Source organism: Argopecten irradians, chromosome 5 (genome assembly GCF_041381155.1).
Source record: "Argopecten irradians isolate NY chromosome 5, Ai_NY, whole genome shotgun sequence".
Classification (NCBI taxonomy): domain Eukaryota; kingdom Metazoa; phylum Mollusca; class Bivalvia; order Pectinida; family Pectinidae; genus Argopecten; species Argopecten irradians.
This window is the reverse complement of record NC_091138.1, coordinates 14,280,363-14,306,733: the sequence shown is the minus strand read 5'-3', so window position 1 is coordinate 14,306,733 and position 26,371 is coordinate 14,280,363. Positions and strand designations below refer to the sequence as shown.

At 39.2% G+C, this 26,371-nt stretch overlaps 1 protein-coding gene across 1 annotated transcript; it reads left to right on the top strand.

Moving 5' to 3' along the window:
• The first annotated feature begins 2,161 nt into the window (after positions 1–2,161).
• Positions 2,162–21,725, top strand: LOC138324276 (uncharacterized). The gene is made up of 8 exons (XM_069269355.1): positions 2,162–2,165; positions 2,616–2,836; positions 3,450–3,627; positions 13,717–13,866; positions 15,675–15,836; positions 18,572–18,817; positions 21,024–21,248; positions 21,601–21,725. Exons 1-8 carry the CDS (start codon positions 2,162–2,164, stop codon positions 21,723–21,725), a joined length of 1,311 nt encoding a protein of 436 aa, XP_069125456.1.
• The last annotated feature ends 4,646 nt before the right edge of the window (positions 21,726–26,371 follow it).

Sequence of the window (26,371 nt, the reverse complement as noted above, 5' to 3'; positions counted from 1 at the left end):
TTTACCCAATGTCTGTCTTTGGCTTCAGACGTCATGCTGCCTCACAGGACCTTTGGTGTATTGGAGAGGAGTGGTATGGATTTTCTCTAAAAAGAAACAGTTTTTATGTTTTCAAGCATTTAAATGATGAATTGATGAAATAGTGATTAAATTTACTCCCCTCTATCGGGAATAAGTTGATACAATATGGTGCAAGACTTTGTAGAGTAACATGTTCTCATGCAATACAATTCAATTCAACTTTATTGCTTCCTTTCATCCATACAAAAGGGATTGATAGCAAAACATATATACAAAAGGGATTGATAGCAAAACATACATGTACATAACACACAGTAGATCAAAACAACAACGTAAACATTTATCAAGCCAGCTTTTCTCAGTTCAAATGACTTTTTAAAAACAAAGAGGCCTAAATCCTGTAGCAGTTTTAGATTATTAGAATAAAAAGAGTCATATTAAATTTTCAAAATCTGTTAGATGGTGGTTAATTCAATCTTTTTGACTATTAAAGAAAATTGTCCTCACTGCAGAGTTAACGGAACACTTAAAAATGAAGAGAGTTTCATCCTCAATTTCATTACAAAATTTGCATAAATGCAGAGGACAGGAATCTTTTTAACCCTACGTACCCGCCTCAATTTCCAAACTGGTTGCTAATTTGCAGTTTTGCAAGCAATTTAATGTACATACTATGAAGAATATGGTAATAATCCTAGAATATCTGCACTTCAACAAATGAAATGAACAAAATATTTCATTATGGTATACATAACTGTCATGACTTTTTACCATTTAATTTAGTATCAATAAGTATCAATTTTTAATCACAACAAATACATGTAGTCCAAACATTGGTACAGTGTATTTGAAATTTTATGAAAATGTGGTAACACTTCAAACTAATTGAGATTTGACTGGTGAATATAGCCAAAATATCAAAATTCTTCAAATTATGAAAGGTTTTTTTTTTTTTTTTTGAGAATTTGAAAATATTAGTGTATGACAATGGGTGCTATCACTTTGATTTTATCAGGTTGTCTTGTCCTAGAGGACCCAGCTAACGGAACCATTTATGGACAACCAGACACAACCGTGTACAGCTCATTTTATGCCGGCTTATTAGACTGTGGATTTGATTTCAAACAGGCTGCCTCTGTCAACTACACCTGTGGCGCAGACTACCGATGGTCAGAAACACCAGACTGTAAACACGAAGGTAATTATTAACGATGTAATTATAAACTAAGAAATTATATAATTAAACAGTGTGCCTTGGTATGGATGCTCTTTTTGTGTATGTCTTTGTCCTCTATACGAAAAATGAAATGGATTTATAGAATCTTACAAGTGTACAGGGATATCTCAACCTGGTGTAGCATGGTATTTTGAATCATGGTATATTGACCCCGGGGTCAAAATACCATTATGGTGAAATGACCCCGGGGTCAAAATACCATTATGGTGAAATGAACCCCCCCATGGTAAAAATGAACCCCCCCATGGTAAAATGAACCCCCCCCCCTTCTAAAAGTTACTATAACCATTGAAAACATAATATTTTCTTCTCATTTATGATAAACTCTAAATTGGGAATAAGTTAGACCTATGGCTAGCAGTAGAAGTTGTTTTTTTTTTTGGGGGGGGGGTCAAAATACCATGGCCATGGTGAAATGACCCCTCCTTCCGCATTCCAATTAATTATTTTCAACTGACATATAACTGCCATAAGCTACAATAAAATATATTATGATTTCAGTTGATATTAAGTATTACTTTACAAAACCTAATGACTATGAGAACTTAAACTTAGACCTTAAAAGGATGAAAGATTTTGGCTAGTCAACCTGAGGGCAGGCAGACCCATGTTTGATTATTTTTCTCCTATATTGTAAAGAAAAAAATCAGAAAAGTTATTGACGTCCTCAGTAGTCTCTGCATGTATCGATGACGTCGTTGTCAAGCATGTGTGAGCTGTCTTTTACCAGGGTAGGAAATTCTTTTTCCTAGCAACCGTAGGATAACCCTGTCAAATATGCAAGAATTATATATATATTTCTTATTTTCTTTACAAAGTTTGTAGTATACATATATCTCTCATGTTTTTTGTCTTGTCTTTATTTTGTCTTTTGTTTTAAAGCCATTATGAATGAGCGAGAGAATGAGTGAGTAAATGGATGTGGGATATATAAGTATTCTAAAAATGTATGAATACATGTAATTATATGCATATTTACTGTACTGAAATGATACTTTGGAAAAATAAAGAAGAATTAATATTACAATTAAAAGAACCCAAAAAAACATTGTGACCTTAAGACTCATAATTTTGGTACTTTTTTTTCTATTTTGCATGATTTGTACATTAATTCCCAAACTTGTTTTGTAGCTAGAAGACCCATTTTCTCGTGTTATAGTTGGATTTTACATACATTATATACATGTATTCTTGTAAACTTATTTTGATAATTTAAAGTCAAATACGCAAATTTGATATTATTGAACTTGTTTCATAAATTTCATATCACATAGCTACACATGTAAGATCCTCTGTGTAGCTTCATTAATGTCATCAATACAAAATAATTCCACATATATATATGTTTCTTTTCCAGCGGAGAGATGTCCACCTGGCTGGGTACAGTACGGCTATTCCTGTTACCTGGTCGACCTGTCATCAGAATCTGTGGAGTGGGATGACCAGATGGCCGCCTGTCAACAACATAATGCCTTCCCATTGTATGTCACTGGTAGACAGGAAGGACATTTCATTGACAGACTGTTAACATTCCACGCTAACACCACCTTCTGGACCGGAATGACCAACAGAGAAGGGGTATAACTCTTCTGTGACATTGTTTATGCCATCTTCATGAAATAAAAAGGGTTTTGTTGTAGGGAATAAAAGAAACCTTAGGATATATACATTTGGTAATAAGACTTTTCTTAAGATCATTTATTTCTAAGGGGGCTTATTTTCAGGTCAATTATGATATATTAGTGTTAAAGAAGCCTGTCTGGTCCTGTCCCTTTAATATTTCATATGGGAGGAGGGTATTTATAGTTTTAGATCAATTGGCCCTTTAATAAATTCTTGTTACAATTATTTTTTGTGAGATTAAAGCGATTTATTTACAAAATTGGTTTTAGGAAATGAACTTGCTACATATAATGTGAACTATTATTTTTTAGATTTTATGATATGAAATTAAAAATTAAACCATTCAGAAGTTGAATTCTGTATACATATAAATAATATAAATTTTATTATTCAGTAATTAATTAAGCATGGTTAAGTCCACACCTGATATAACTATCTATGATAAAGATATCTGTATCAGAACCAGAGTAACCTAACTTGACTTGATTTCCAGTCTGATATACCAGAGTTACTTCCCTTCGCTTCACTCTGTAAGTACATAAATCTTTGTAATGATGTATGTTTGCAGCATTTCAGATTTGCCCATAGCTATGCCTTAGCTCAACACTTCCGATGGGATGGACGTGAGCCTGATGATAAAGGCTGTGTTAACCTGGTTAGAACAGTGAATGGCCTGGATCTGGGCATATTCTACAATAATATCACGTCATGTAACACCACACTACCGTACATCTGTAAGATGGGAAGTAAGTTACTACACTACCGTACATCTGTAAGATGGGAAGTTAGTTACTACACTACCGTACATCTGTAAGATGGGAAGTAAGTAACCACACTACCGTACATCTGTAAGATGGGAAGTAAGTTACTACACTACCGTACATCTGTAAGATGGGAAGTAAGTAACCACACTACCGTACATCTGTAAGATGGGAAGTAAGTAACCACACTACCCTACATCTGTAAGATGGGAAGTAAGTAACCACACTACCCTACATCTGTAAGATGGGAAGTAAGTAACCACACTACCCTACATCTGTAAGATGGGAAGTAAGTAACCACACTACCCTACATCTGTAAGATGGGAAGTAAGTAACCACACTACCCTACATCTGTAAGATGGGAAGTAAGTAACCACACTACCGTACATCTGTAAGATGGGAAGTAAGTAACCACACTACCGTACATCTGTAAGATGGGAAGTAAGTAACCACACTACCCTACATCTGTAAGATGGGAAGTAAGTAACCACACTACCCTACATCTGTAAGATGGGAAGTAAGTAACCACACTACCCTACATCTGTAAGATGGGAAGTAAGTAACCACACTACCCTACATCTGTAAGATGGGAAGTAAGTAACCACACTACCCTACATCTGTAAGATGGGAAGTAAGTAACCACACTACCCTACATCTGTAAGATGGGAAGTAAGTAACCACACTACCCTACATCTGTAAGATGGGAAGTAAGTAACCACACTACCCTACATCTGTAAGATGGGAAGTAAGTAACCACACTACCCTACATCTGTAAGATGGGAAGTAAGTAACCACACTACCGTACATCTGTAAGATGGGAAGTAAGTAACCACACTACCGTACATCTGTAAGATGGGAAGTAAGTAACCACACTACCCTACATCTGTAAGATGGGAAGTAAGTAACCACACTACCGTACATCTGTAAGATGGGAAGTAAGTAACCACACTACCGTACATCTGTAAGATGGGAAGTAAGTAACCACACTACCGTACATCTGTAAGATGGGAAGTAAGTAACCACACTACCCTACATCTGTAAGATGGGAAGTAAGTAACCACACTACCTACATCTGTAAGATGGGAAGTAAGTAACCACACTACCTACATCTGTAACCACACTACCGTACATCTGTAAGATGGGAAGTAAGTAACCACACTACCCTACATCTGTAAGATGGGAAGTAAGTAACCACACTACCTACATCTGTAAGATGGGAAGTAAGTAACCACACTACCCTACATCTGTAAGATGGGAAGTAAGTAACCACACTACCCTACATCTGTAAGATGGGAAGTAAGTAACCACACTACCGTACATCTGTAAGATGGGAAGTAAGTAACCACACTACCCTACATCTGTAAGATGGGAAGTAAGTAACCACACTACCTACATCTGTAAGATGGGAAGTAAGTAACCACACTACCCTACATCTGTAAGAATGGGAAGTAAGTAACCACACTACCGTACATCTGTAAGATGGGAAGTAAGTAACCACACTACCGTACATCTGTAAGATGGGAAGTAAAGTAACCACACTACCGTACATCTGTAAGATGGGAAGTAAGTAACCACACTACCGTACATCTGTAAGATGGGAAGTAAGTAACCACACTACCGTACATCTGTAAGATGGGAAGTAAGTAACCACACTACCTACATCTGTAAGATGGGAAGTAAGTAACCACACTACCGTACATCTGTAAGATGGGAAGTAAGTAACCACACTACCGTACATCTGTAAGATGGGAAGTAAGTAACCACACTACCGTACATCTGTAAGATGGGAAGTAAGTAACCACACTACCGTACATCTGTAAGATGGGAAGTAAGTAACCACACTACCGTACATCTGTAAGATGGGAAGTAAGTAACCACACTACCGTACATCTGTAAGATGGGAAGTAAGTAACCACACTACCCTACATCTGTAAGATGGGAAGTAAGTAACCACACTACCGTACATCTGTAAGATGGGAAGTAAGTAACCACACTACCCTACATCTGTAAGATGGGAAGTAAGTAACCACACTACCTACATCTGTAAGATGGAAGTAAGTAACCACACTACCGTACATCTGTAAGATGGGAAGTAAGTAACCACACTACCGTACATCTGTAAGATGGGAAGTAAGTAACCACACTACCGTACATCTGTAAGATGGGAAGTAAGTAACCACACTACCCTACATCTGTAAGATGGGAAGTAAGTAACCACACTACCGTACATCTGTAAGATGGGAAGTAAGTAACCACACTACCGTACATCTGTAAGATGGGAAGTAAGTAACCACACTACCGTACATCTGTAAGATGGGAAGTAAGTAACCACACTACCGTACATCTGTAAGATGGGAAGTAAATAACCACACTACCGTACATCTGTAAGATGGGAAGTAAGTAACCACACTACCCTACATCTGTAAGATGGGAAGTAAGTAACCACACTACCGTACATCTGTAAGATGGGAAGTAAGTAACCACACTACCGTACATCTGTAAGATGGGAAGTAAGTAACCACACTACCGTACATCTGTAAGATGGGAAGTAAGTAACCACACTACCGTACATCTGTAAGATGGGAAGTAAGTAACCACACTACCCTACATCTGTAAGATGGGAAGTAAGTAACCACACTACCCTACATCTGTAAGATGGGAAGTAAGTAACCACACTACCCTACATCTGTAAGATGGGAAGTAAGTAACCACACTACCGTACATCTGTAAGATGGGAAGTAAGTAACCACACTACCTACATCTGTAAGATGGGAAGTAAGTAACCACACTACCCTACATCTGTAAGATGGGAAGTAAGTAACCACACTACCCTACATCTGTAAGATGGGAAGTAAGTAACCACACTACCGTACATCTGTAAGATGGGAAGTAAGTAACCACACTACCCTACATCTGTAAGATGGGAAGTAAGTAACCACACTACCGTACATCTGTAAGATGGGAAGTAAGTAACCACACTACCCTACATCTGTAAGATGGGAAGTAAGTAACCACACTACCGTACATCTGTAAGATGGGAAGTAAGTAACCACACTACCGTACATCTGTAAGATGGGAAGTAAGTAACCACACTACCGTACATCTGTAAGATGGGAAGTAAGTAACCACACTACCCTACATCTGTAAGATGGGAAGTAAGTAACCACACTACCGTACATCTGTAAGATGGGAAGTAAGTAACCACACTACCGTACATCTGTAAGATGGGAAGTAAGTAACCACACTACCCTACATCTGTAAGATGGGAAGTAAGTAACCACACTACCCTACATCTGTAAGATGGGAAGTAAGTAACCACACTACCCTACATCTGTAAGATGGGAAGTAAGTAACCACACTATCCTACATCTGTAAGATGGGAAGTAAGTAACCACACTACCTACATCTGTAAGATGGGAAGTAAGTAACCACACTACCTACATCTGTAAGATGGGAAGTAAGTAACCACACTACCCTACATCTGTAAGATGGGAAGTAAGTAACCACACTACCTACATCTGTAAGATGGGAAGTAAGTAACCACACTACCCTACATCTGTAAGATGGGAAGTAAGTAACCACACTACCGTACATCTGTAAGATGGGAAGTAAGTAACCACACTACCCTACATCTGTAAGATGGGAAGTAAGTAACCACACTACCGTACATCTGTAAGATGGGAAGTAAGTAACCACACTACCCTACATCTGTAAGATGGGAAGTAAGTAACCACACTACCCTACATCTGTAAGATGGGAAGTAAGTAACCACACTACCCTACATCTGTAAGATGGGAAGTAAGTAACCACACTACCCTACATCTGTAAGATGGGAAGTAAGTAACCACACTACCACATCTGTAAGATGGGAAGTAAGTAACCACACTACCCTACATCTGTAAGATGGGAAGTAAGTAACCACACTACCCTACATCTGTAAGATGGGAAGTAAGTAACCACACTACCCTACATCTGTAAGATGGGAAGTAAGTAACCACACTACCCTACATCTGTAAGATGGGAAGTAAGTAACCACACTACCCTACATCTGTAAGATGGGAAGTAAGTAACCACACTACCCTACATCTGTAAGATGGGAAGTAAGTAACCACACTACCCTACATCTGTAAGATGGGAAGTAAGTAACCACACTACCGTACATCTGTAAGATGGGAAGTAAGTAACCACACTACCCTACATCTGTAAGATGGGAAGTAAGTAACCACACTACCCTACATCTGTAAGATGGGAAGTAAGTAACCACACTACCGTACATCTGTAAGATGGGAAGTAAGTAACCACACTACCATACATCTGTAAGATGGGAAGTAAGTAACCACACTACCGTACATCTGTAAGATGGGAAGTAAATAACCACACTACCATACATCTGTAAGATGGGAAGTAAGTAACCACACTACCGTACATCTGTAAGATGGGAAGTAAGTAACCACACTACCATACATCTGTAAGATGGGAAGTAAGTAACCACACTACCGTACATCTGTAAGATGGGAAGTAAGTAACCACACTACCGTACATCTGTAAGATGGGAAGTAAGTAACCACACTACCCTACATCTGTAAGATGGGAAGTAAGTAACCACACTACCCTACATCTGTAAGATGGGAAGTAAGTAACCACACTACCCTACATCTGTAAGATGGGAAGTAAGTAACCACACTACCTACATCTGTAAGATGGGAAGTAAGTAACCACACTACCTACATCTGTAAGATGGGAAGTAAGTAACCACACTACCTACATCTGTAAGATGGGAAGTAAGTAACCACACTACCCTACATCTGTAAGATGGGAAGTAAGTAACCACACTACCCTACATCTGTAAGATGGGAAGTAAGTAACCACACTACCGTACATCTGTAAGATGGGAAGTAAGTAACCACACTACCGTACATCTGTAAGATGGGAAGTAAGTAACCACACTACCCTACATCTGTAAGATGGGAAGTAAGTAACCACACTACCCTACATCTGTAAGATGGGAAGTAAGTAACCACACTACCCTACATCTGTAAGATGGGAAGTAAGTAACCACACTACCCTACATCTGTAAGATGGGAAGTAAGTAACCACACTACCCTACATCTGTAAGATGGGAAGTAAGTAACCACACTACCATACATCTGTAAGATGGGAAGTAAGTAACCACACTACCGTACATCTGTAAGATGGGAAGTAAGTAACCACACTACCCTACATCTGTAAGATGGGAAGTAAGTAACCACACTACCATACATCTGTAAGATGGGAAGTAAGTAACCACACTACCGTACATCTGTAAGATGGGAAGTAAGTAACCACACTACCACACTGTACCACACTACCTAATCTGTAAGATGGGAAGTAAGTAACCACACTACCTACATCTGTAAGATGGGAAGTAAGTAACCACACTACCTACATCTGTAAGATGGGAAGTAAGTAACCACACTACCGTACATCTGTAAGATGGGAAGTAAGTAACCACACTACCGTACATCTGTAAGATGGGAAGTAAGTAACCACACTACCTACATCTGTAAGATGGGAAGTAAGTAACACACTCCGTACATCTGTAAGATGGGAAGTAAGTAACCACACTACCCTACATCTGTAAGATGGGAAGTAAGTAACCACACTACCCTACATCTGTAAGATGGGAAGTAAGTAACCACACTACCTACATCTGTAAGATGGGAAGATAAGTAACCACACTACCGTACATCTGTAAGATGGGAAGTAAGTAACCACACTACCTACATCTGTAAGATGGGAAGTAAGTAACCACACTACCTACATCTGTAAGATGGGAAGTAAGTAACCACACTACCCTACATCTGTAAGATGGGAAGTAAGTAACCACACTACCCTACATCTGTAAGATGGGAAGTAAGTAACCACACTACCCTACATCTGTAAGATGGGAAGTAAGTAACCACACTACCTACATCTGTAAGATGGGAAGTAAGTAACCACACTACCCTACATCTGTAAGATGGGAAGTAAGTAACCACACTACCCTACATCTGTAAGATGGGAAGTAAGTAACCACACTACCCTACATCTGTAAGATGGGAAGTAAGTAACCACACTACCCTACATCTGTAAGATGGGAAGTAAGTAACCACACTACCGTACATCTGTAAGATGGGAAGTAAGTAACCACACTACCCTACATCTGTAAGATGGGAAGTAAGTAACCACACTACCGTACATCTGTAAGATGGGAAGTAAGTAACCACACTACCCTACATCTGTAAGATGGGAAGTAAGTAACCACACTACCCTACATCTGTAAGATGGGAAGTAAGTAACCACACTACCTACATCTGTAAGATGGGAAGTAAGTAACCACACTACCCTACATCTGTAAGATGGGAAGTAAGTAACCACACATCCTACATCTGTAAGATGGGAAGTAAGTAACCACACTACCGTACATCTGTAAGATGGGAAGTAAGTAACCACACTACCTACATCTGTAAGATGGGAAGTAAGTAACCACACTACCTACATCTGTAAGATGGGAAGTAAGTAACCACACAACCGTACATCTGTAAGATGGGAAGTAAGTAACCACACTACCCTACATCTGTAAGATGGGAAGTAAGTAACCACACTACCCTACATCTGTAAGATGGGAAGTAAGTAACCACACTACCCTACATCTGTAAGATGGGAAGTAAGTAACCACACTACCCTACATCTGTAAGATGGGAAGTAAGTAACCACACTACCCTACATCTGTAAGATGGGAAGTAAGTAACCACACTACCCTACATCTGTAAGATGGGAAGTAAGTAACCACACTACCGTACATCTGTAAGATGGGAAGTAAGTAACACACTACCTACATCTGTAAGATGGGAAGTAAGTAACCACACTACCTACATCTGTAAGATGGGAAGTAAGTAACCACACTACCCTACATCTGTAAGATGGGAAGTAAGTAACCACACTACCTACATCTGTAAGATGGGAAGTAATAACCACACTACCGTACATCTGTAAGATGGGAAGTAGTAACCACACTACCGTACATCTGTAAGATGGGAAGTAAGTAACCACACTACCGTACATCTGTAAGATGGGAAGTAAGTAACCACACTACCCTACATCTGTAAGATGGGAAGTAAGTAACCACACTACCGTACATCTGTAAGATGGGAAGTAAGTAACCACACTACCGTACATCTGTAAGATGGGAAGTAAGTAACCACACTACCGTACATCTGTAAGATGGGAAGTAAGTAACCACACTACCGTACATCTGTAAGATGGGAAGTAAGTAACCACACTACCGTACATCTGTAAGATGGGAAGTAAGTAACCACACTACCTACATCTGTAAGATGGGAAGTAAGTAACCACACTACCGTACATCTGTAAGATGGGAAGTAAGTAACCACACTACCGTACATCTGTAAGATGGGAAGTAAGTAACCACACTACCGTACATCTGTAAGATGGGAAGTAAGTAACCACACTACCGTACATCTGTAAGATGGGAAGTAGTAACACAGTACATCTGTAGATGGGAAGTAAGTAACCACACTACCGTACATCTGTAAGATGGGAAGTAAGTAACCACACTACCGTACATCTGTAAGATGGGAAGTAAGTAACCACACTACCGTACATCTGTAAGATGGGAAGTAAGTAACCACACTACCGTACATCTGTAAGATGGGAAGTAAGTAACCACACTACCGTACATCTGTAAGATGGGAAGTAAGTAACCACACTACCGTACATCTGTAAGATGGGAAGTAAGTAACCACACTACCGTACATCTGTAAGATGGGAAGTAAGTAACCACACTACCGTACATCTGTAAGATGGGAAGTAAGTAACCACACTACCGTACATCTGTAAGATGGGAAGTAAGTAACCACACTACCGTACATCTGTAAGATGGGAAGTAAGTAACCACACTACCGTACATCTGTAAGATGGGAAGTAAGTAACCACACTACCGTACATCTGTAAGATGGGAAGTAAGTAACCACACTACCTACATCTGTAAGATGGGAAGTAAGTAACCACACTACCTACATCTGTAAGATGGGAAGTAATAACCACACTACTACATCTGTAAGATGGGAAGTAAGTAACCACACTACCGTACATCTGTAAGATGGGAAGTAAGTAACCACACTACCGTACATCTGTAAGATGGAAGTAAGTAACCACACTACCGTACATCTGTAAGATGGGAAGTAAGTAACCACACTACCGTACATCTGTAAGATGGGAAGTAAGTAACCACACTACCGTACATCTGTAAGATGGGAAGTAAGTAACCACACTACCTACATCTGTAAGATGGGAAGTAAGTAACCACACTACCGTACATCTGTAAGATGGGAAGTAAGTAACCACACTCTGTAATGGAGTAAGTACCACACTACCTACATCTGTAAGATGGGAAGTAAGTAACCACACTACCCTACATCTGTAAGATGGGAAGTAAGTAACCACACTACCCTACATCTGTAAGATGGGAAGTAAGTAACCACACTACCGTACATCTGTAAGATGGGAAGTAAGTAACCACACTACCACATCTGTAAGATGGGAAGTAAGTAACCACACTACCGTACATCTGTAAGATGGGAAGTAAGTAACCACACTACCGTACATCTGTAAGATGGGAAGTAAGTAACCACACTACCCTACATCTGTAAGATGGGAAGTAAGTAACCACACTACCGTACATCTGTAAGATGGGAAGTAAGTAACCACACTACCGTACATCTGTAAGATGGGAAGTAAGTAACCACACTACCGTACATCTGTAAGATGGGAAGTAAGTAACCACACTACCCTACATCTGTAAGATGGGAAGTAAGTAACCACACTACCGTACATCTGTAAGATGGGAAGTAAGTAACCACACTACCGTACATCTGTAAGATGGGAAGTAAGTAACCACACTACCTACATCTGTAAGATGGGAAGTAAGTAACCACACTACCGTACATCTGTAAGATGGGAAGTAAGTAACCACACTACCGTACATCTGTAAGATGGGAAGTAAGTAACCACACTACCGTACATCTGTAAGATGGGAAGTAAGTAACCACACTACCTACATCTGTAAGATGGGAAGTAAGTAACCACACTACCGTACATCTGTAAGATGGGAAGTAAGTAACCACACTACCGTACATCTGTAAGATGGGAAGTAAGTAACCACACTACCGTACATCTGTAAGATGGAAGTAAGTAACCACACTACCGTACATCTGTAAGATGGGAAGTAAGTAACCACACTACCGTACATCTGTAAGATGGGAAGTAAGTAACCACACTACCGTACATCTGTAAGATGGGAAGTAAGTAACCACACTACCGTACATCTGTAAGATGGGAAGTAAGTAACCACACTACCGTACATCTGTAAGATGGGAAGTAAGTAACCACACTACCCTACATCTGTAAGATGGGAAGTAAGTAACCACACTACCGTACATCTGTAAGATGGGAAGTAAGTAACCACACTACCGTACATCTGTAAGATGGGAAGTAAGTAACCACACTACCCTACATCTGTAAGATGGGAAGTAAGTAACCACACTACCGTACATCTGTAAGATGGGAAGTAAGTAACCACACTACCGTACATCTGTAAGATGGGAAGTAAGTAACCACACTACCATACATCTGTAAGATGGGAAATAAGTTTTGTTTCAAACTAGTAAAAGAATTTCTGTTGTACATCTTTAAGTTACAAAATGTGCAAGAGTTTCTACTTTTGCAAAGATACACCACATAAACATACTACATCCTACCAAACTATAGAGACATCTTCACACACAAAAGGTTAGTCTCATACGCAATTGTTCAATGGTAAATGGCAGCATTTCTTATGTAATGAATTAAACACAGACAACACACTTCGTACAGGGAGATCATCCTAAAATGACCCTAGCTGTTATAGTTTATAGAACATAAGTAAACTAACCAATATATCAATAAATCTTACAATCACTACAAACTTTTAGATCAACATTGGTTTAACAGTATGACCTTTTGTACATTCTAAGCTATATTGTTTCCCTTGGACAGGTTCTATTGTTGGTGGTGTCTGTGAAGCACATGCAGCTTGTCGAGGTTTTGCTACGTGTAACAATTACTATGGCTTATGTTTATGTTACGCCAAGTCTCACCGACAAATGGTGGGCGCGCCAGGGAATAACATGACCTACTGCTCACCACGTAAGTACTCTGCATTTCATATATAGGTTCTAAGGCTTGCAAAAATTAAATCATCAAGGCAAGTTTCATAAAATCTTGTGTATAAAATGAACACAAATTTAACACACCTTGTATTACATAACTACAACAAGCTACAAGTTGGAGAATTTTGTTGTCAAAACAAACTGTAAAAATTGAGCAAGGCAGCCACTTTGTCCCGCTGTTCTTGAATCCTAGTGTCACTTCATTGTTTATCGCTGCAGGTTATATTACACCAGTGACATATGCAGAAACAATTCGTGGGAAAAGTCACTGGATATCAGACAGATTAATGTGATGAAAATTATTTATTTTATCATATCAATAATGTCGCAATGTTATCTATCAGTGATCAAAGACTGTTATCATCACTTTCACTCCTTTGCTTTATTCTTTCTACTTAACAAGTTTATAATGATGTTCTAATTTTTTCTGGTGAAGCAATAATCATTTATTATTTGAAAACTATTTACGATTAAAAAGATCTTGATCAAAAGTCCAAGATTGTCGCCACAGCCAGTATCTTGAAAAATATTTTTATTTTCTCCAGTTTCAAGGTTACTATTGTGCTATATATTAGTAAGATATTCATTCAGTGCAAAAAGAGCTCAGATTCAGACAAAAATTTTGGACAAAATACTAAAAGCAGCCATGGTTACCATATGGTTATAACAATGATTAAAAAAAATAATTAGCAACACTATTTAGAATAAAAAATAACATGGCTCCTAATTATTTATCAGACATCTTACCAAACTTACACTCAGAAACTTCAGCATATGCTACACAAAATATGGACAACTTCAATTTACCACAATTAAAACAGAAAAATTAAGTAAATCTTTTATACCCTCTTCTGTTTCACAATGGAATTTACTCAGCTCTACTATTAAGTTAAACGAATCTCTTGTAGCCTTCAAAAATTACCTAAAACACAACATCTTCTCTATTTCAAATAACTTAACTTATGGAGATAGAAAACTATTGATTATACATACCAGACTAAGGCATGAGTGCAGCTCTCTACAATACAATCTTTTTAGAGTAAATCTTACTGATAATCCTTCTTGTCTGTGTGGTGAAATTGAAAATGCCCAACACATCTTCTTTTTACCTTTGACAAAGAAATCTTTTAATGCAACATCTTTGAAGTTTAAACCTTGAAGATATCAACCTGTTTGATTTAACCCTTAACTCCAAAGAATTTTTTGTAACAAAAGTTTTTTGTAGATTTACAGCATGTAAATAGTGTCCCTAGCTCAACAAATACTGGAGATATTTCAATTTTTCTAACACCAACATGAATATGCGTAGAAATGCGTAGTTGGGAGTTAAGGGGTTAAATGTTTTATTCTGGGGAAACTCAATCTTATCTCTTGATCAAAATACCCAGATCTTTAGTTACGTATGTAAATACATTAAAGGTACAAATCGTTTTTCATCTAGTATTTAGCATTTTTGATAGAAACCTCATCTAAATTTTGCTGTTTCTTTGTTTTAAATAAAGATTGTGCATGAAAACCAGGTAAATCTCTTCAAGTTACAAATAGCGAGAAACAACTGTCAACAATCACAATGTCATTTCATTTTATTTAACTAAGCTAATTATCTTTATTTATATTTCAGCACTAATTAAGCAGCAACTATCCTTTAATATGTATATTTTGTATGTATGTTTGGAGAGGGCTTATTCATAAGTTGTAAGAACTTTAGCGCAATCCTCTTTGCCAAAAAAGGCAATTAAAATAGGTTTAAATCAAGCTTAACTTGGTAAACTTTATTTTATTTAGGTTGGAAGGGAAACAAAGATTACTTGGTCCTGGAGACGGGCATTTCAGTTCCCTGGTCAGTGGCTGTATCTCTGTGTAAGGAGCATGGTGGTAGTTTGTACAGTCCAGTCACGGAAGATCTCCAACAAATGGGACTACATTACATATGGGAGGTCGGAAAAGGTTGGTATGGAATGAGCTTATTGGACATTGTGGTTTGTATGACATTTTCTAATGAACAGTTCGGACATGTTCTATTTTATATTTAAGGCGGATTTGTGATTATGAAATATTCTATAATTGGCGCGGCGTCTGTCGTCCGTCCGTCAACATTTCCTTTAAATTCCTACTAGTCATAGAGTTTGGTAACCAAATTTAGCCAGAAACATCCTTGGGGGGAGGGGAACAGAACTTGTATAAATTTTGGCTCTGACCCACCGGGGGCAGGAGGGGCGCAGCCCAATAGGGGAAATAGAGGTAAATCCTATAAATCGCTACTTGTCCTAGAGTTCTGCATGGATTGTAACCAAATTTGGCCAGAAACATCCTTGGAGGAAGGGGAACAGAACTTGTATAAATTTTGGCTCTGACACCCTGGGGGCAGGAGGGACGAGGCCCAATAGGGAAAATAGAGGTAAATCCTATAAATCGCTACTTGTCCTAGAGTTCTGCATGGATTGTAACCAAATTTGGCAAGAAACATCCTTGGGGGAAGGGGAACAGAACTTGTATAAATTTTGGCTCTGACCCACCGGGGGCAAGAGGGGCGGGTCCCAATAGGGGAATTTGGCCAGAAACATCCTTGGGGGAAGGGGAACAGAACTTGTATAAATTTTGGCTCTGACACCCTGGGGGCAGGAGGGACGAGGCCCAATAGGGAAAATAGAGGTAAATCCTATAAATCGCTACTTGTCCTAGAGTTCTGCATGGGTTGTAACCAAATTTGGCAAGAAACATCCTTGGAGGAAGGGGAACAGAACTTGTATAAATTTTGGCTCTGACACACTGGGGGCAGGAGGGACGAGGCCCAATAGGGAAAATAGAGGTAAATCCTATAAATCGCTACTTGTCCTAGAGTTCTGCATGGGTTGTAACCAAATTTGGCAAGAAACATCCTTGGAGGAAGGGGAACAGAACTTGTATAAATTTTGGCTCTGACCCACCGGGGGCAGGACGGGCGGGTCCCAATAGGGGAAATAGAGGTAAATCCTATAAGTCGCTACTTGTCCTAGAGTTCTGCATGGATTGTAACCAAATTTGGCCAGAAACATCCTTGGGGGAAGGGGAACAGAACTTGTATAAATTTTGGCTCTGACCCACCGGGGGCAGGAGGGGCGGGGCCCAATAGGGGAAATAGAGGTAAATCCTATAAATCGCTACTTGTCCTAGAGTTCTGCATGGATTGTAACCAGATTTGGCCAGAAACATCCTTGGGGGAAGGGGAATAGAACTTGTATAAATTTTGGCTCTGATCCCCCAGGGGCAAGAGGGGCGGGTCCCAATAGGGGAAATAGAGGTAAATCCTATAAATCGCTACTTGTCCTAGAGTTCTGCATGGATTGTAACCAGATTTGGCAAGAAACATCCTTGGGGGAAGGGGAACAGAACTTGTATAAATTTTGGCTCTGACCCACCGGGGGCAAGAGGGGCAGGTCCCAATAGGGGAATTTGGCCAGAAACATCCTTGGGGGAAGGGGAACAGAACTTGTATAAATTTTGGCTCTGACATCCTGGGGGCAGGAGGGACGAGGCCCAATAGGGAAAATAGAGGTAAATCCTATAAATCGCTACTTGTCCTAGAGTTCTGCATGGGTTGTAACCAAATTTGGCAAGAAACATCCTTGGGGGAAGGGGAACAGAACTTGTATAAATTTTGGCTCTGACCCACCGGGGGCAAGAGGGGCGGGTCCCAATAGGGGAATTTGGCCAGAAACATCCTTGGGGGAAGGGGAACAGAACTTGTATAAATTTTGGCTCTGACACCCTGGGGGCAGGAGGGACGAGGCCCAATAGGGAAAATAGAGGTAAATCCTATAAATCGCTACTTGTCCTAGAGTTCTGCATGGGTTGTAACCAAATTTAGCAAGAAACATCCTTGGAGGAAGGGGAACAGAACTTTTATAAATTTTGGCTCTAACCCACCGGGGGCAGGAGGGGCTGGGCCCAATAGGGGAAATAGAGGTAAATCCTATAAATCGCTACTTGTCCTAGAGTTCTGCATGGATTGTAACCAAATTTGGCAAGAAACATCCTTGGGGGAAGGGGAACAGAACTTGTATAAATTTTGGCTCTGACCCACCGGGGGCAGGAGGGGCGGGGCCCAATAGGGGAAATAGAGGTAAATCCTATAAATCGCTACTTGTCCTAGAGTTCTGCATGGATTGTAACCAAATTTGGCCAGAAACATCCTTGGGGGAAGGGGAACAGAACTTGTATAAATTTTGGCTCTGACCCTCCAGGGGCAGGAGGGGTGGGGCCCAATAGGGGAAATAGAGGTAAATCCTATAAATCGCTACTTGTCCTAGAGATCTGCATGGATTGTAACCAAATTTGGCCACAAACATCCTTGGGGGAAGGGGAACAGAACTTGTATAAATTTTGGCTCTGATCCCCCAGGGGCAAGAGGGGCAGGTCCCAATAGGGGAAATAGAGGTAAATCCTATAAATCACTATAAATCCTATAAAACAATGAACCTGTATTCAGAACATTACTAGGCATTACAAACCATGTGAACAATACAGGCCCTCTGGGCCTCTTGTTTTCAATGTTGAAAGTTGACTTTTGGAAAATGTTAATGTACAATTTTTTTAGATCAAATATTCTTTAACCTGTAAATAAACAATTGAAGGGATATATAAGGACATAACAAAGAGGGTTGATGACCAGTATGCTGATGCATGTTTATGACCTGTTTTAGGGAAATCCTCGTGGTCGTCCATGCATGTAGATACTGGACAGGAGGGAAAGATCTTCACCACTGGTTTTGTCCCTTATGATTTTGTGGATTATGAATACCTCCCTTGGAGAGGGCCACCAGCCTTTACAAACTTTGCCAATGCTTCCAAGATCAATTGTATTGCTGTGGAAATCTCCGAGCTTGGAGCAAGGCTATATGCACTTTCATGTGATACGAATATGTTAGCTACATGTTTTAAATATAATGGTAAGTACAGATACTGCTTATTGCTATGATGTAAAGATGATAATTCTCAGATTAAAACCTGGTAGTTTTCGTGGAAATGATACTTTCGTAATTTTACTAGATCTTGTTGCAGTCACAAAAATTTTGTCCCTGAAATAAGAATGTAATTGGTAGACATATATTTAAGTATTAAACTACTTTTTTTTATCATTATTTATTATAACACACTATTGTCATCGTGTTTTGTCCGTCGTCGTGCGCCGTGCGTCGTGCGTATGACTATTAATACAAAAGCCTACTCCTCCTTCACCCTTGGATGGATTTCATCCATATTTGGTTTGAAACATCATTGGGGAAGGACAATCATATTTTATATAAATGAGCCTGGTCTGACCCCTAGGGGCTAAGGGGTGGGGCCCCAAAAGGGCAAATTTTCTTAATTTAAGCTTTAAAATCCTACTCCTCCTTCATCCTTGAGTTGATTTCATCCATATTTGGTGTGAAACTTCATTAGGGAAGGACAATCATATTTTATATAAATGAGCCTGGTCCGACCCCTAGGGTCAGAGGGGCGGGGTGCCAAAAGGGCAAATCTTCTTAATTTTAGCTTTAAAATCTTACTCCTCCTTCATCCTTGGATGGATTTCATCCATATTTGGTGTGAAACATTATTGGGGAAGGGCAATCATATTTTATATAAATGAGCCTGGTCCGACCCCTAGGGGCTGAGGGGTGGGGCCCCAAAAGAGCAAATTTTCTTAATTTTAGCTTTAAAATCCTACTCCTCCTTCATCCTTGAGTTGATTTCATCCATATTTGGTGTGAAACTTCATTAGGGAAGGACAATCATATTTTATATAAATGAGCCTGGTCCGACCCCTAGGGTCAGAGGGGCGGGATGCCAAAAGGGCAAATTTTCTTAATTTTAGCTTTAAAATCCTACTCCTCCTTCATCCTGTGATGGATTTCATCCATATTTGGTGTAAAACATTATTGGGGAAGGGCAATCATATTTTATATAAATGACCCTGGTATGACCTCTAGGGGCTGATGGGTGTATGGATTTCATCTATATTTTGTGTTAAACATCATTGGGGAAGGACAATCATATTTTATATAAATGAGCCTGGTCAGACCCTTAGGGGCTGAGGGGTGGGGCCCCAAATAGGGAAATTTTCTTAATTAGCTGGCCCACGTCCTGTTTTAAGGTTTCAGTCTCCGATATCAATGAAAATTGGTCTATAGGGGTTTTAATTGATGCCAAACAACATGCAAACGTTTTCGTAAAGATTTTGGTATTCCAAGATGGCCCCTGGCCCACTTCCTGTTTTAAGGTTTCAGTCTCCGATCTCAATGAAAATTGGTCTATAGGGGTTTTAATTGATGCCGAACAACAAACAAACATTTTTGAAAGATTTTGGTATTCCAAGATGGCCGCTGGCCCACTTCCTGTTTTAAGGTTTCAGTCTCCGATCTCAATGAAAATTGGTCTATAGGGGTTTTAATTGATGCCGAACAACATACAAACATTTTCGTAAAGATTTTAGTATTCCAAGATGGCTGCTGGCCCACTTCCTGTTTTCGGGTTCAGTCTCCGATCTCAATGGAAATTGGTCTATAGGGATTTTAATTGATTCAGAAGGGGGAACTTTAGGTGAGGACAATCATATTTTATAAAGGACCGAGCTAAGACCCATGGGGATAGTATGGTGGAGGTCCAATATAGCTTTGCTGAATTTTGGCTTTAAAATCTGACTCCTCCTTATATTAATCCTGGAAGGGGTTACAACCATATATGGATGAAGGGCTACCAAGTTTGTTCAACAAATGACATTTACCTATTTCAGAAACTTACATATTCAACTAAGGAGTTCCTTGTATTGTTTATATTAATCGTTAACCAATACTTTATACTGTGACTTTGTTATTTTGTGCCATGAGTCAGATGACCGTTAAGGCCCATGGGCCTCTTGTTGAAATTTGGCTTGCCTGGTTGCACATATTTAAAGCAGGTATTTGTCTTAAGCAGCCAATATTTGTCAGTCTGTTTTATGGGCCCACAAGTTATTTTTAAGGAACTTGATTTGAAACAGAAATTGCAAAATCCAGTAGCTGCAAAAGAAAGTTTTTTCATATCAGTGCTTATATATATGTCCTTATTTCCCTGTACATAATGTCAGACATTACTAACAAAGGGAATAACAATTTTTTTTTGTTTTTTTTACAGACACTACTTTCTCCCCGTTTACTATAACAGACAATAGGGGTCTGACACCTGTAATGACTGTAGAGAAGATTAAATCCGAGGACAGGTGTGGCCTGGAATGTCTGTCACGATCCTGGTGTCTGTCTTTCACATTACACAACAGTACAGAACTCTGTCATCTGTATGACTCAAAAAACACTGCAGTTACTCCTGATACTTCTCTAGAGCTCCACAGGAAAATAGCAGGTAAGTTCCCTTATTGAATATGATACAGCATGCATGGCTTGCTTCGAATTTAAAAGAATATTCTTTGACTGAGAGTGGACAATTTGACAATTCTTTGTTTGAGAGTGGACTATTTGACAAATCTTTGTTTGACAGTGGAGAATTTGACAATTCTTGGCCTAAGAGTGGACAATTTGTCAATTCTTTTTTTGAGAGTGGACAATTTGACAATTCTTTGTTTGAGAGTGGACAATTTGACCATTCTTTTTCTGAGAGTGGATGATTTGTCAATTGAATTCTATGTCTGAGATTGGACAATTTGTCTTTTCTTTGTCTGAAATTGGACAATTTGTCAATTCTTTGTCTGTGAGAGGACAATTTGACAATTCTTTGTTTGAGAGTGGACTATTTGACAATTCTTTGTTTGAGAGTGGACAATGTAACAATTCTTTGTTTGAGAGTGAACAATTTGTCAATTCTTTGTCTGAGAGTGGATGATTTGTCAATTGAATCCTTTGCCTGAGATTGGACAATTTGTCAATTCTTTGTCTGAGAGTGGATAATTTGACAATTCTTTGATTGAGAGTGGACTATTTGACAATTCTTTGTCTGAGATTGGACAATTTGTCAATTCTTTGTCTGAAATTGGACAATTTGACAATTTGACAATTCTTCGTTTGAGAGTAGATAATTTGACAAATCTTTGATGGAGAGTGAACAATTTGACAAATCTTTGTCTGAGGCTGGACAATTTGACAATTTTTTGTCAAAGAGTGGACAATTTGTCAAATCTTTGTTTGAGAGTGGACAATTTGACAATTCTTAATCTAAGAGTGGACAATTTGTCAAATCTTTGTTTGAGAGTGGACAATTTGACAATTCTTTGTCTAAGAGTGGACAATTTGTCAAATCTTTGTTTGAGAGTGGACAATTTGACAATTCTTTGTCTAAGAGTGGACAATTTGTCAATTCTTTGTTTGAGAAAGGACAATTTGGCAATTTTTTGTCTGAAAGTGGACAATTTGTCAATTCTTTGTCTAAGAGTGGACAATTTGTCAAATCTTTGTTTGAGAGTGGACAATTTGACAATTCTTAATCTAAGAGTGGACAATTTGTCAAATCTTTGTTTGAGAGTGGACAATTTGACAATTCTTTGTCTAAGAGTGGACAATTTGTCAATTCTTTGTTTGAGAAAGGACAATTTGGCAATTTTTTGTCTGAAAGTGGACAATTTGTCAATTCTTTGTTTAAGAGTGGACAATTTGTCAAATCTTTGTTTGAGAGTGGACAATTTGACAATTCTTAATCTAAGAGTGGACAATTTGTCAAATCTTTGTTTGAGAGTGGACAATTTGACAATTCTTAATCTAAGAGTGGACAATTTGTCAAATCTTTGTTTGAGAGTAAATAATTTAACAATTCTTTGTCTAAGAGTGGACAATTTGTCAATTCTTTGTTTGAGAAAGGACAATTTGGCAATTTTTTGTCTGAAAGTGGACAATTTGTCAATTCTTTGTCTAAGAGTGGACAATTTGACAATTCTTTGTCTGAGAGTTGACAATTTGGTAATTCTTTGTCTGACAGTCGATAATTTGACAATTCTTTGTCTGAGAGTGGATAATTTGACAAATCTTTGTCTGAGATTGGGAAATGGAATGTTCTTTATCTTAATTTTATTTGCCCCTCTAAGAAATGAAAGTAGGGCTTTAAATGTTACCAATATTCGTCCCATGTCATTGCTTCCCATCCTGTTCCACTGCATCTTGTTCAAACCCATCATTTCCTACTTTAATTAGTTATATAATAATATGTATAGAGAGTCATTATTATTTTTTATACATTTGAAATGAAATATGTTCTGTGCAAAATAAATTTTGATGATATTGTTTTTGGTATGAATGCCTTCCATCCCTCAAACAACTATTAATTAATGTGGAACTGCATTTTGAAAAATTGAGAACAGATTTTGATAACATGTGTTACGTCATGTTAGACGAGTGTATACCTTTCCAATAAGATTTCTTTCAGTTGTTGAGTTGAAGGTATCTGCTAGGTTCTTAACTTCAAACTATGTCTATGGTCTTACCATTCAAAATCTATTTTATCTGTTACAGCCTGTTCTCAACCATTTTCACCCTGGCATGGGACATCTGTAGTGGACTTTGGAAATACTATTGGTAATCAAAGACAGTACAAATGTGACAGTTTGTGGATGCTTCCTGTCAATATTTATAACAATACCTATTCTTGTCAGGCTAATGGCCGATGGAGTCAAATACCAATGTGTGCTACTGGTAAGATCCATGTAATGTGCTTTCAATGCTAATCAACATACTGGTTTCTCTTACAATAAATTCTAATATAGGCCTGCAGGTGTACTAAATTTTCTGTGAATTCATTTAAGCAATATTAATGAACATCTTTTTTGTGTTGGTTAAGTATATAATATTTATCAGATTTAATGAAAAGTTTGCTAATAACATATTCCCATATTCTTGTGAGCAACTTCATCTGAGTGTTATAATTACAAGCTGTCAAATCTGCTATAAATAAAACCTCTGTATAAAAGAGCCTAATGTTTGTAAAGGACGGACTGTGTGGGAGAAATTTTCATGATCAAGCAAACTTTGAGTAATTTATGTAAATTTCCATTTCCACATTATAATTGACCTCTGTATAAAGGACACATTTTTCAATGTCTCTTTAGTGTCTTTTGTAGACAGGTTTTGACTGTATATTGAATCTATTGTATCCCTGTTACTGTAGAATATCCCCGATGTCCAATCGGCTGGGAACAGTACCAGACGACTTGTTACTACCTATCTGACAACAAATTACCTGGTTGGAGTTATTTGACTTGGGCTGGAGCAGAAGCTACGTGTAGAGCTAAGGACGCATACCTCCTTCAGATCTTCAATAGGGATGAGCTCAACTTTGTCTCTAAGATGCTTGATGTGGATTGTTACGCTAATTTTTGGACTGGAGGAAATGATCAGTTGATTGTAAGTAAACCTGGTCTGGCTATCCTACCCTGATTGTAAGTAAACCTTGTCTGGTTATCCTACCCTGATTGTAAGTACACCTGGTCTGGCTATCCTACCCTGATTGTAAGTAAACCTGGTCTGGCTATCCTACCCTGATTGTAAGTACATCTGGTCTGGCTATCCTACCCTGATTGTAAATACACCTCGTCTGGCTATCCTACCGTGATTGTAAGTACACCTGGTCTGGTTGTCCTACCCTGATTGTAAATACACCTGGTATGGCTATCCTACCCTGATTGTATATACACCAGGTCTGGTTATCATACTCTGATTGTAAATACACCTCGTCTGGCTATCCTACCTGATTGTAAATACACCTCGTCTGGCTATCCTACCCTGATTGTAAATACACCTGGTATGGTTATCCTACCCTGATTGTATATACACCTGGTCTGGTTATCCTACTCTGATTGTAAATACACCTCGTCTGGCTATCCTACCGTGATTGTAAGTACACCTGGTCTGGTTGTCCTACCCTGATTGTAAATACGCCTGGTATGGCTATCCTACCCTGATTGTATATACACCTTGTCTGGCTATCCTACCCTGATTGTAAGTACACCTGGTCTGGCTATCCTACCCTGATTGTATATACACCAGGTCTGGCTATCCTACCCTGATTGTAAGTACACCTGGTCTGGTTGTCCTACCCTGATTGTAAATACACCTGGTCTGGCTATCCTACCCTGATTGTATATACATCTAGTCTGGCTATTCTGCCCTGATTGTAAGTACACCTGGTCTGGCTATCCTACCCTGATTGTAAGTACACCTGGTCTGGCTATTCTGCCCTGATTGTAAAAACACCTGGTCTGGCTATCCTACCCTGATTGTAAGTACACCTGGTCTGGTTATCCTACCCTGATTGTAAATACACCTCGTCTGGCTATCCTACCCTGATTGTAAGTGCACCTGGTCTGGCTATCCTACCCTGATTGTAAATACACCTGGTCTGGCTATCCTACCCTGATTGTAAGTACACCTGGTCTGGCTATCCTACCCTGATTGTAAATACACCTGGTCTGGCTATCCTACCCTGATTGTAAGTACACCTGGTCTGGTTGTCCTACCCTGATTGTAAATACACCTGGTCTGGCTATCCTACCCTGATTGTAAATACACCTGGTCTGACTATCCTACCCTGATTGTAAGGACACCTGGTCTGGCTATCCTACCCTGATTGTATATACACCAGGTCTGGCTATCCTACCCTGATTGTAAGTACACCTGGTCTGGTTGTCCTACCCTGATTGTAAATACACCTGGTCTGGCTATCCTACCCTGATTGTAAATACACCTGTCTGACTATCCTACCCTGATTTTAAGTTCACCTGGTATGGCTATTCTGCCCTGATTGTAAGTACACCTGGTCTGGCTATCCTACCCTGATTGTAAGTACACCTGGTCTGGCTATTCTGCCCTGATTGTAAAAACACCTGGTCTGGCTATCCTACCCTGATTGTAAGTACACCTGGTCTGGTTATCCTACCCTGATTGTAAATACACCTCGTCTGGCTATCCTACCCTGATTGTAAGTACACCTGGTCTGGCTATCCTACCCTGATTGTAAATACACCTGGTCTGACTATCCTAGCTGATTGTAAGTACACCTGGTCTGGCTATCCTACCCTGATTGTAAGTACACCTGGTCTGGCTATCCTACCCTGATTGTAAGTACACCTGGTCTGGCTATCCTACCCTGATTGTAAATACACCTGGTCTGACTATCCTACCCTGATTGTAAGTACACCTGGTCTGGCTATCCTACCCTGATTGTAAATACACCTGGTCTGGCTATCCTACCCTGATTGAAGTACACCTGGTCTGGCTATCCTACCGTGATTGTAAGTGCACCTGGTCTGGCTATCCTACCCTGATTGTAAATACACCTGGTCTGACTATCCTACCCTGATTTTAAGTTCACCTGGTATGGCTATCCTACCCTGATTGTAAGTACATCTGGTCTGGCTATCCTACCCTCATTGTAAGTATACCTTGTCTGGCTATCCTACCCTGATTGTAAGTACACCTGGTCTGGTTATGGTACCCTGTAAGTACACCTTGTCTGGTTATCCTACCCTGATTGTAAATACACCTGGT